The sequence below is a fragment of the Staurois parvus genome, unplaced genomic scaffold (genome assembly GCF_062004578.1).
Source record: "Staurois parvus isolate SC_StPar_1 unplaced genomic scaffold, SC_StPar_1.0 ptg000761l, whole genome shotgun sequence".
Lineage (NCBI taxonomy): Eukaryota > Metazoa > Chordata > Amphibia > Anura > Ranidae > Staurois > Staurois parvus.
In genome coordinates this window covers 285,756-298,681 of record NW_028318557.1, presented here as the reverse complement: position 1 = coordinate 298,681, position 12,926 = coordinate 285,756, and the positions used below count along the sequence as shown (strand labels likewise).

Below are 12,926 nucleotides of genomic sequence, written 5' to 3'. Positions count from 1 at the left end.
CAGGGACCATGACAGACTCTGGACTTGGCAGCAGCATGAGGAGGCGGTATATAGGGGCCCATGGCAGATTAGGGGCCTGGCAGCAGCTATGTGAGGCCCGTAATCTGCCTGCACCCTATGTCAAAAAATTTAACACACCAGCAGTGTGAAGAGACCTGAAAGTGGCACATGGCAGCAGAGTGTGGCGATGGAGACAGCAGCAATGGGAGGCCGTACAGGGACCCATGAGAGACTCTGGACTTGGCAGCAGCATGAGGAGGCGGTATATAGGGGCCCATGGCAGATTAGGGGCCTGGCAGCAGCTATGTGAGGCCCGTAATCTGCCTGCACCCTATGTCAAAAAATTAAACACACCAGCAGTGTGAAGAGACCTGAAAGTGGCACATGGCAGCAGAGTGTGGCGATGGAGACAGCAGCAATGGGAGGCCGTACAGGGACCCATGAGAGACTCTGGACTTGGCAGCAGCATGAGGAGGCGGTATATAGGGGCCCATGGCAGATTAGGGGCCTGGCAGCAGCTATGTGAGGCCCGTAATCTGCCTGCACCCTATGTCAAAAAATTTAACACACCAGCAGTGTGAAGAGACCTGAAAGTGGCACATGGCAGCAGAGTGTGGCGATGGAGACAGCAGCAATGGGAGGCCGTACAGGGACCCATGAGAGACTCTGGACTTGGCAGCAGCATGAGGAGGCGGTATATAGGGGCCCATGGCAGATTAGGGGCCTGGCAGCAGCTATGTGAGGCCCGTAATCTGCCTGCACCCTATGTCAAAAAATTTAACACACCAGCAGTGTGAAGAGACCTGAAAGTGGCACATGGCAGCAGAGTGTGGCGATGGAGACAGCAGCAATGGGAGGCCGTACAGGGACCCATGAGAGACTCTGGACCTGGCAGCAGCAGGAGGAGGTGGTATATAGGGGCCTATGGCAGATTAGGGGCCTGGCAGCAGCTATAGGAGGCCCGTAATCTGCCAGCACCCTATGTCAAAAAATTCAACACACCAGCAGTGTGAGGAGACCTGAAAGTGGCACATGTTTGAGGCATGATTCATGGCGGATTTAGTCAGTTGTGTCAGGAACTGGTGGTTTGAAATCCAGACTAATCCACGCCTGATTCATTTTCACAAACGTGAGTCTCTCCACACTTTGGGTGGACAGTCGTGTCCTCCGCGGAGTTACAATACCTCCTGCCGCACTAAACACGCGCTCCGATGCCACGCTACTGGCCGGGCATGACAGCCTTTCAAGGGCAAATTCAGCTAGTTGGGGCCAAAGGTCAAGTTTCGTTGCCCAGTAGTCAAGGGGATTGTCTACCTCGGTTGGCAGGGTGCTGTCCAAGTAGGCCCAAGCCTGTTGTTTGAGCTCCTGCTCCAGGTCCACCTGATGCTGCTGCTGCTGCTGCGGCTGGTTAGTAGTTTCCTCACTGCGCTGGTGAAGAAAGCTACTCATCATCGACTGCAGACTGAGGCAGCCGCTGCTGGTGGAGCTGCCACTGCTCCTACCACCCCACCCCTCCCCTGCTGCCATGCCAGCGGAACGCGAGCGCACAGGGCCCACAGTGTCTGAGGATGGACGATGGCGCACAAAGGCAGAGACCAACTGACTACATAGGTGGTTTTTATAGTACGTAATTTTGGCCTCCCTCTCAGCAGGTGTGAAAAAGGCCACCATTTTGGACCGGTAGCGAGGGTCCAACAAGGTGGACAGCCAAAAGTCATCCCTCTGTCTGATGGTTATTATTCGGCTGTCGCTACGCAAGCAACCGAGCATGCTATGGGCCATTTGTGCCAAGGAATGCGAGGGACTCCCTGCCTCCATCTCCACAGCATACTGCCACGGTGCGTCTGGGTCCTCTGTCTCCTCCTCCTCCTCCTCTACCAGATGCTCCTGCTCCTCCACTCCTGTCCGCTGAGTGGAAAAACCACCCATTTCACTCAATAATTCCTGAGCACAAATGTCCTCCTCTACCTCCTCCTCTTCTTCCTGTCCTGCCCCCACAGGGGTCATGTGGCGTTGAGATCTGTGCGCCACGTCTACCGCACCCTGACCAGCCATTGTTAACAGCATTTGTTCCAGGACGTGCAACAGAGGAATGACGTCGTTCATCCCATAGTCCTGCCGACTCACGAATAGCGTGGCCTCCTCAAAGGGCCTGAGCAAGCGGCAGGTGTCACGCATGAGCTGCCAATGGCTGACATCTAAGTTACACAGGGGAGTACCTTTATCCGCTTGTAACATCAGGAAATCGGTGATGGCCTTTCGCTGCTCGTAAAGGCGGTCTAACATGTGTAGGGTTGAATTCCACCTTGTTGCAACGTCGCAGATCAGGCGATGCTGTGGAATTCCGTTCTGCCGCTGCAGCTCAATGAGGGTGTTCTTTGCGGTGTAGGAATGGCTGAAATGCATGCACAGTTTACGTGACATTTTAAGGATGTCTTGCAGTGGGATGGTGGATTTTAGGAACCGCTTGACAACCAGATTGAACACGTGAGCCATGCATGGCGCATGGCACAACCTTCCTTGACGCAGAGCAGACACCATGTTCTTTCCGTTGTCAGTCAACATGGTTCCGATTTTTAGTTTGCGCGGAGACAGCCATCTGTCGATTTCTCTGTTCATTACACTCAGCAGTTCCTCCCCTGTGTGACTACGTTCGCCAAGGCATACCAGGTGCAGCACAGCGTGACACCGTTGCGCCCTGCACATGTGATATGCCGGTCGGGTAATGGGACTTGGCACGGGGGTGGCGGCTGAGGACACGGCGGAAAAAGAGGTGGTAGAGGCGGACATGCTTGCTGGACCAAGGACGTGCAAACGTGGAGGCAAAAGCGTCGTGACCTGTCCAAGTTGCTGGTGCGGCTGTGCCGGCACCACGTTCACCCAGTGGGCCGTAAATGACATGTACTGTCCCTGACCGTAGTTACAGCTCCACACGTCGGCGCTGCCGTGCACTTTGGCAGAGACCGACATGCTCAAAGACTGGCCCACCATCTCTTCTACATGTGAATGCAGGGCTGGCACTGCCTTTTGGGCAAAGAAATGACGGCTTGGCACTCTCCACCGCGGCGCGGCACAAGCCATCATTTCTCGGAAAGGTGCTGAGTCCACCAGTTGGAAAGGGAGGGACTGCAGCACCAGCAACTTGGACAGGAGGACGTTCAGCTTTTGCACCGTCGGGTGCGTGCTCGCAAACTGTTGTCTCTTGGATACGGATTCCAAGAAAGACTGTTGACGGAATCCGAGAAGAGGAGTAGCAGGAGAAGGAGCATCTGAACGAGCGGAAGATGCCAATGAGCGACAACTCCCCTCAGCAGAGGTGTTGGAGCCTTGACTGGCTGATAGAGGGCGATTGACGACGTCGGGTGACGGAGCAAGTAACGGAGCGGGTGATGGAGCGGGGGCTGGGGCAGGCAGAACCGCCGTATGTTTATCACGGTTTTCCCAGGCCACCGAATGGTGACGCTGCATATGCTGACGCAACGCTGTAGTCCCAACATGGGCCCCCTGGCCACGCTTGCATTTCTGGCCACATAGTCGACATACGGCTACGTTTACTTCCTCGGGCGGCTTGAGGAAAAATTGCCACACCACCGAGTAGGAAACTTTGCCCCCGCTACTCTTCACTGGCTGACTGCTACTTCCTCCGTGCGCACCGGCACCACTACTGGCCGTGGTGGTAGGCTGCAGTGGAGCTGGTGCTCTACTCCGTGGACGTTTGGCTCCACTGACACTGATGCGACCCTGCTGCTGTCTCCTGGGCAACCCACCGACTGTTTTGCTCGCTGCCAAGCTGCCACCCTCTTCTCCTGATGATGCGGAAGAAATTGCCTGATGACGACGAGGCTGCCAAGTGCGATCAACCTCCTCATCATCAAGTAGGGTCTCCGCCTCACTACTAGCCCCCTCGGCTGCGTCTGGGTCAGGAGACAGACCTGTCTCTAGACCGGCTACCGAGCCACTCTCCTCGCCAGTACTTGTTCGCTTGGCTGCTGAAAAGGCCGATGTCTCCCCCCGTTCCTGACCGCCCTCTGTTAGCTCTTCCTCACTGTACAGTGGGGCTGAGCCCACAGCATGCGATACTTCGCTTGGTGAGGGAACAGCAAAGGACAGGGGCAGGTAGAGGACACGTGATTTCAGTGGGCTTGGTCCCGGGCCATGCCAACTAACGGTTGTGTCTGACGTACCCACCGACCGTTGGCTGTAGGTGTCAGAGGTGACCTGGGAAGAGGAAGACGACCGAGCCAACCAATCAATGACGGCAGGGTTGTCGGTGGAGACACGACCGCTGGATGACACCGGGAGCACTGGCCTCTGGCTGCGAATACTGCTGCCTCGACCCCTTCCTCTGCTGCCACGTCTGCTCGCTCCTAAAACATTGCCTCCTCTGCCACTCCTCTGCATGTTGTCTGACATACTATTTAATTCAACGATTAGGTGTCCCTGAGTAACAATTCTCTGGCACTCAGTAACAATTCTGTCTGTCCCTGAGTATGAATTCTGTGGCCCTGAGTAACAATTCTGTGTCTGTGCGAGTAACAATTCTGTGTCTGTGCGAGTAACAATTCTGTGTCTGTGCAAGTAACAATTTTGTGTCTGTGCGAGTAACAATTCTCTGGCACTCAGTAACAATTCTGTCTGTCCCTGAGTAACAATTCTCTGGCACTCAGTAACAATTCTGTCTGTCCCTGAGTAACAATTCTCTGGCACTCAGTAACAATTCTGTCTGTCCCTGAGTATGAATTCTGTGGCCCTGAGTAACAATTCTGTGTCTGCGCGAGTAACAATTCTGTGTCTGTGCAAGTAACAATTTTGTGTCTGTGCGAGTAACAATTCTCTGGCACTCAGTAACAATTCTGTCTGTCCCTGAGTAACAATTCTCTGGCACTCAGTAACAATTCTGTCTGTCCCTGAGTAACAATTCTCTGGCACTCAGTAACAATTCTGTCTGTCCCTGAGTAACAATTCTCTGGCACTCAGTAACAATTCTGTCTGTCCCTGAGTAACAATTCTCTGGCGCTCAGTAACAATTCTGTCTGTCCCTGAGTATGAATTCTGTGGCCCTGAGTAACAATTCTGTGTCTGTGCGAGTAACAATTCTGTGTCTGTGCAAGTAACAATTTTGTGTCTGTGCGAGTAACAATTCTCTGGCACTCAGTAACAATTCTGTCTGTCCCTGAGTAACAATTCTCTGGCACTCAGTAACAATTCTGTCTGTCCCTGAGTAACAATTCTCTGGCACTCAGTAACAATTCTGTCTGTCCCTGAGTATGAATTCTGTGGCCCTGAGTAACAATTCTGTGTCTGCGCGAGTAACAATTCTGTGTCTGTGCAAGTAACAATTTTGTGTCTGTGCGAGTAACAATTCTCTGGCACTCAGTAACAATTCTGTCTGTCCCTGAGTAACAATTCTCTGGCACTCAGTAACAATTCTGTCTGTCCCTGAGTAACAATTCTCTGGCACTCAGTAACAATTCTGTCTGTCCCTGAGTATGAATTCTGTGGCCCTGAGTAACAATTCTGTGTCTGCGCGAGTAACAATTCTGTGTCTGTGCAAGTAACAATTTTGTGTCTGTGCGAGTAACAATTCTCTGGCACTCAGTAACAATTCTGTCTGTCCCTGAGTAACAATTCTCTGGCACTCAGTAACAATTCTGTCTGTCCCTGAGTAACAATTCTCTGGCACTCAGTAACAATTCTGTCTGTCCCTGAGTATGAATTCTGTGGCCCTGAGTAACAATTCTGTGTCTGTGCGAGTAACAATTCTGTGTCTGTGCAAGTAACAATTTTGTGTCTGTGCGAGTAACAATTCTCTGGCACTCAGTAACAATTCTGTCTGTCCCTGAGTAACAATTCTCTGGCACTCAGTAACAATTCTGTCTGTCCCTGAGTAACAATTCTCTGGCACTCAGTAACAATTCTGTCTGTCCCTGAGTAACAATTCTCTGGCACTCAGTAACAATTCTGTCTGTCCCTGAGTAACAATTCTCTGGCGCTCAGTAACAATTCTGTCTGTCCCTGAGTATGAATTCTGTGGCCCTGAGTAACAATTCTGTGTCTGTGCGAGTAACAATTCTGTGTCTGTGCAAGTAACAATTTTGTGTCTGTGCGAGTAACAATTCTCTGGCACTCAGTAACAATTCTGTCTGTCCCTGAGTAACAATTCTCTGGCACTCAGTAACAATTCTGTCTGTCCCTGAGTAACAATTCTCTGGCACTCAGTAACAATTCTGTCTGTCCCTGAGTATGAATTCTGTAGCCCTGAGTAACAATTCTGTGTCTGCGCGAGTAACAATTCTGTGTCTGTGCAAGTAACAATTTTGTGTCTGTGCGAGTAACAATTCTCTGGCACTCAGTAACAATTCTGTCTGTCCCTGAGTAACAATTCTCTGGCACTCAGTAACAATTCTGTCTGTCCCTGAGTAACAATTCTCTGGCACTCAGTAACAATTCTGTCTGTCCCTGAGTATGAATTCTGTGGCCCTGAGTAACAATTCTGTGTCTGTGCGAGTAACAATTCTGTGTCTGTGCAAGTAACAATTTTGTGTCTGTGCGAGTAACAATTCTCTGGCACTCAGTAACAATTCTGTCTGTCCCTGAGTAACAATTCTCTGGCACTCAGTAACAATTCTGTCTGTCCCTGAGTAACAATTCTCTGGCACTCAGTAACAATTCTGTCTGTCCCTGAGTAACAATTCTCTGGCACTCAGTAACAATTCTGTCTGTCCCTGAGTAACAATTCTCTGGCGCTCAGTAACAATTCTGTCTGTCCCTGAGTATGAATTCTGTGGCCCTGAGTAACAATTCTGTGTCTGTGCGAGTAACAATTCTGTGTCTGTGCAAGTAACAATTTTGTGTCTGTGCGAGTAACAATTCTCTGGCACTCAGTAACAATTCTGTCTGTCCCTGAGTAACAATTCTCTGGCACTCAGTAACAATTCTGTCTGTCCCTGAGTAACAATTCTCTGGCACTCAGTAACAATTCTGTCTGTCCCTGAGTATGAATTCTGTGGCCCTGAGTAACAATTCTGTGTCTGCGCGAGTAACAATTCTGTGTCTGTGCAAGTAACAATTTTGTGTCTGTGCGAGTAACAATTCTCTGGCACTCAGTAACAATTCTGTCTGTCCCTGAGTAACAATTCTCTGGCACTCAGTAACAATTCTGTCTGTCCCTGAGTAACAATTCTCTGGCACTCAGTAACAATTCTGTCTGTCCCTGAGTAACAATTCTCTGGCACTCAGTAACAATTCTGTCTGTCCCTGAGTAACAATTCTGTGGCACTCAGTAACAATTCTGTCTGTCCCTGAGTAACAATTCTGTCTGTCCCTGAGAATGAATTCTGTGGCCCTGAGTAAGAATTCTCTGGCACTCAGTAACAATTCTGTCTGTCCCTGAGTAACAATTCTCTGGCACTCAGTAACAATTCTGTCTGTCCCTGAGTAAAAATTCTGTGGCCCTAATAACGTTTCTGTGGCCCTAAGTAACAATTCTCTGGCACTGAGTAACAATTCTGTCTGTCCCTGAGTATGAATTCTGTGGCCCTAACTAGCGTTTCTTTGTCCCTAAATAACGATTCTGTGGCCCTCATTAACAAGTCTGTGTCCCTGAGTAATGGTTCTCTGTCCCTAAGTAACTTCTCTCTGTCCCCAATTCTCGTTTCTGTGGCCCTAACTCTGTCCCTGTCCCTAGTACAGAGCGGTCTGCCTCTGTTCAATGACTGCAGGCAAATGAAGATTTCCAAAATGGCCGCTATATATACCTCGACCATTACACAGTGCTGGCTGGCTGGCTGCTGATTGGCTGATGCGATCACATGTCGTTGAGGAATGCATTATGGGGCAGCGCGCCTTGTCTGCGCGCCTTCCCCGACATCCCCGCTCCGTCGCCGCACGTCAGCCGCCATTTTCGGAAAAATTTCGATTCGCGCGTCCGAATTAGGCTGTTTTTCGGATTCGGCACGAATCGAAATTTTTCCGATATTCGACTCGAATTCCACTTCGGATACTTCGATTCGCTCATCTCTAATCACAACGGCTAATTTTGTGTCTGTAGTGCATGTTCAAACCTCAGTACCATAATAACATGTTATTAGATTTTTACTCCAGGAGTATATAATGAGTTTGGAAATGCTGGAGAAATGCTTAACCGCTTTCCCGCCGCCCTACAACAGAAATACTGCTACAGGGCGGCAGGGGTGCACTAAATCACATATATACATACGTGATTTTGCATTTCCAGGTAACCGTACCACCGTTCGCGGCCTGGGCTGTCAATCACTGGGTCCTGGCCAGTGATTAATTTCTGGCACCTGGTGATTGCCGAGCATTACCGACGGGGGAGAGAACTGTATGTAAACAATACAGTTCTTTCCCTTGTCAGCTCCAGCACACTGCTTTGCATGGAGCCATACAAAGCAGTGTGCTTACAGTGGAAAGCACAGACTCAGCCTCATAGTAAAACACACACAGCATAGAGTTAACCCTTTGATTGCCCCAGATGTTAACCCCTTCCTGCACAGTGCCATTAGTATAGCATCAGTGCTTTTTAGTAGCACTGATCACTGTATTGGTGTCACTGGGGATGTCAGTGACACCAAGTCAGTTCCCCCCCAGTGTCAGAATGCCCAACGCAGTTCCGCTATAAGTCGCTGATCGCTGCCATTACTAGTAAGAAAAAGAAAAAAAATTCCATTATATATATACCACCATTTGTAAACGCTATAACCTTCATGTAAACCAATTAATTTACACGTATTGGGATTTTGTTTTAGCAAAGACATGTAGCAGAATACATTTTGGCCTAAATTATGACAAAATTAGATTTTTTAAATTCTATTTATTGGACATGTTTAATAGCAAATAGTTAAAAATCTTGTTTTATTTTCTCAAAATTGTTGGTCTTTTTTTTATAGCGCAAAAAATAAAAAATGCACAGGCAGTCAAATACCACCAAAAGAAAGCTCTATTTGTGGGAAAAAAGGATGTAAATTTCATTTGGGTGAAGTGTTGCATGACCACGCAATTGTCCGTTAAAGTAACGCCACGCTGTAATGCAAAAAAAGGCCTGGTCAGGAAGGGGGGTAAATCCTCTGGAGGGCAAGGGGTTAAATAATGCATTACAATTGAACTAAACCCATTAGATTTTTGTTGTCTAAATTTATTTTGTTCGACTAAAATGTACTTGAGATTTTAGTCGAATAAAATGTACTGGATATATTAGTCAATTAACATGTACTGGAGATATTCGTCGACTAAAATGAGACTAAAACCAAAACAATTCAGATGACTAAAAGTAAAATGGCAGTTAGGTCAAAAGACTATGACTAAAACTAAATTAAAATTTGATGTCAAAATGAACAGGTTATTAATCACAATGGCTAATTTTGTGTCTGTAGTGCATGTTCAAACCTTAATACCATAATAACATGTTATTAGATTTTTACTCCAGGAGTATATAATAAGTTTGGAAATGCTGGAGAAGTGCTTAAATAATGCAATAGTGAAATTTGACATCAAAATTAACAATGTCCACTACTTTTAGGTGCTGACATCTGAAATGTTGATCCTAGCCTGCTGTGCAAAATGTAACTCGGCAATGCCACTCTCTTAAGCATAGTTACAGTATGTTGATAAATGTAAGGTTATGCACCTGGGGGCTAAGAATATGCATGCATCATACATACTAGGGGGTACAACTGGGGGAATCAATGGTGAAGGATCTGGGGGTTCTGGTAGATCACAAGCTTAATAATGGCATGCAATGCCAAGCTGCGGTTTCTAAATTGAGCAAAATCCTCTCCTGTATTAAGAGGTATAGACTCCAGAGAGAGATATCATATTACCCCGGTACAAATCATTAGTAAGACCTCATCTGGAATATACAGTTCAGTTTTGGGCACCAATTCACAAAAAGAACATTGGGGAACTGGAGAAAGTACAGAGAAGGGCAACCAAACTGATAAGAGGCATGGAGGAGCTTAGCTATGAGGAAAGATTAGAGGAACTGAATTTATTCTCTCTTGAGAAGAGGAGATTAAGGGGGGATATGATCAACATGTATAAATACATCAGTGGTTCATATAGTGAACTCGGTGTCGAGTTATTCACCCTGAGGTCATCACAGAGGACAAGGGGGCACTCTTTATGTCTGGAGGAAAAGTAATTTAATCTCCAAACTTGGAAAGGTTTCTTCACAGTGAGAGATGTGAAAATGTGGAATAGACTCCCTCAAGAGTTGGTTCTGACCAGCTCAGTAGATTGCTTTAAAAAAAAACCTGGATTGTTTCTTAGATACACAGAATATAACTGGATACTAACATTTATAGGTAAAGTTGATCCAGGGAATATCCGATTGCCTCTCGGGGGATCAGGAAGGAATTTTTTCCCCTGCAGGAGCAAATTGGATCATGCTTTGCTGGTTTTTTTGTCTTCCTCTGGATCAACTGTGGGTGTAGGATTATAACTTTTTTTTTTTTTTTTTTTATGGTTGAACTGGATGGACTTTTGTCTTTTTTCAGCCAGACAAACTATGTTATAGTTAAACTCTGAGGGCGGGGCAAAATGTATCAGAAAGCTAGGCCTGGGTGGTGCTTGGGCTGAGACTGACCAATCCAGTACACAGGCTGCTTAGGAGTGCAGTGTCTCTGAGTTACACTTTGCACAGCAAGTAATCTTGCCTGTTCATCTCCGCCATGGACGTTATGAGCATTTAACCTTTACAGTGTAGCGTGCATTTTGCCTAATTCCCAGAGTTCAGCCTTGGTGGTTGCTGTGAGATAATTAGTTACAGTTCAATCCCACCAACTCAAGTATTTGAATGAAATAAAGTGATGAATGTTTCAGTGAGTGCACATTTATTGAAACGTTTACCTGGCAATAACTTATAATGTGACTTATTAGTGTTTGTGGTGTAGTTGTATTGTTGTATTTCATAGCCAGACAAATATATGTATTGCTGTTGCTGAATTACCGCCATTCTGACCATAACCTGTATTGTTGTATCTCAGTAGATGAATTGATTTGTAGTGAGAGACCGTGTGCTGCATTACTTACCAGGATGCTCAGCTTCTATAGGCAACAAGAACCTGAATACATGTAGAAAAGTAAAACAAAATAAAATGTTTTATTTTAAGGGTCAGTTCACACCACAAAAACGCATTCCGGATACATTTTTGCTTACAGCTCACACCACACTCTGTTCCGGTGCAATTTTGATGCAGTTTGCCATGTTCTAGAACAGTTCTGTGCAGAAAAAATGCAGCATGTTCTACTTTTTTTGTGCACTGGATCCTGACTGGAACTGACTGCACTTGTGTGAACTAGGGCCATTGGAATACATGGAAAACACTGTGCATATATATTTTATGCAAAAAAAAAGCAAACTCACTGGACTGCATCTGATGTGGACTGGCCCTAAAAACATTAAAGTGTTACTAAACCCAGGACCCTGCATTCATTATATCTGGTCTCCCACAGTTCACAGAACATGGCATGGACATGCAATTATTTTAGTAAACTGCTAAATACCTTTTCTCATCAGCAGTTAGAGCAGTCTTGTGACTTCTATCAGTGTTCAGCAGAGCACTTGTTAAAGCTTGTGGGAGGAGTTTTATTTCTGCTCTAGGAGGATGCAAAACCCCTGACCTCTATCTGGACAGTGCTAATTGGCCCTGTGCTGATCACATGCACTCTCCCAAGATAAAAAACCCTGTCTAGCAATACACACTAAACTGAGCATGTGCAGAATTGCTACGAGTTCAATCTGTCTTATCAGGAGATAAGACGTAGACATTTGAACAAGAGGAGGAGCAGAGAAGACAGGATCAAACATCCTTTTTACACAATGCAGAGGATTAATCCCTTAGGTTTACCGCTGAGTATAACAATCATGCTTTACTGCACATACAGACTGATTTTACTGTTGTGGCTTTAGTAACACTTCAATTTATAATAATATGGGTAAATGTAATGTACCTGATGTAGTTAGCCGAATCTTTTTGGGGAAAGACTGCTTTTGTGAATAGTGTATGGCATGGATATGTCTTAGAATTTCTTTCTTTCTTTGGTGTTTCAGGCACTTTCTACAAATCACACTTTGTGTATGTGAACTGTATGGAGGATGGATGACGTTTTGTCCAGAGTGGCTAACTGGTAGCCCCGGCCTTAACACCTCCAACTGGCTCTATCTCTGGGTCTACATGGTGTTCTTCAATGGTCTATGGGTACTTATCCCTGGCCTATTGCTGTGGCAGTCCTGGCTGGAGCTGAAGAAACTTCATAGTGGCAAAAGAAACCCTGGAAAGAAGTCTCGATAAAAAATACATCATGCTATTCATGTGATGGGTGTTAATGAGTTAAAATATTACAAGGAAATAATTATTATGTTCAGTAATTGAAGTAATTTTTATATTTTTTTATAAACCATTTACAAATGTCTTGGTATTCAGTGGTATTTATTTATACCAATTGTTTCCTTTACAAAACAGGCCACAGTACATTGCTAAGTAAGATAGTGACAAAACAAGATAGAAGCCTAAGTAGCAAAAATAGTTTCTTCAAAAGATTCCTAGACTTAAACTGCTATGAGAACCAGACAGTGACACATAAAAAGTTTACAGATCTAATTCTGTATATACAGTAGTATGAAAGTCAGATTGTCATTAGCTTTTGTTCTGGGTAACTCTGCCTCTAATCCTAATGCTGATGCTAACATGAACTGTTAGACGGGGTCCATTTGGTTTTGTTGCAGGCTAGCTGGTCAGTGAGCTGGGAATGTGTGTTTGTCTTTGATGTGCATTGTCCTTCAATGTACTCCTTGCTGCAAAGGCTAGCTATGGGTTGGGGTGGTTTCAGTTTGTTTGTATAGTTGGTGAATTGGTGACGGGTCATACTGGATACCTTCGCTGCCATTGTGCCCTTGCTGGGTGTCC

The 12,926-nt window shown here is 46.3% G+C and overlaps 1 protein-coding gene across 1 annotated transcript in view; it reads left to right on the top strand.

Moving 5' to 3' along the window:
* EBPL (EBP like) overlaps positions 1-12,431 on the top strand; it is a 35,113-nt gene extending 22,682 nt beyond the window's left edge. Inside the window, exon 4 of the mRNA XM_089654381.1 lies at positions 12,071-12,431. Within this exon, the coding sequence (XP_089510507.1) occupies positions 12,071-12,311 (241 nt within the window). The 3' untranslated portion in view covers positions 12,312-12,431. The remainder of the gene's footprint in view (positions 1-12,070) is intronic.
* The last annotated feature ends 495 nt before the right edge of the window (positions 12,432-12,926 follow it).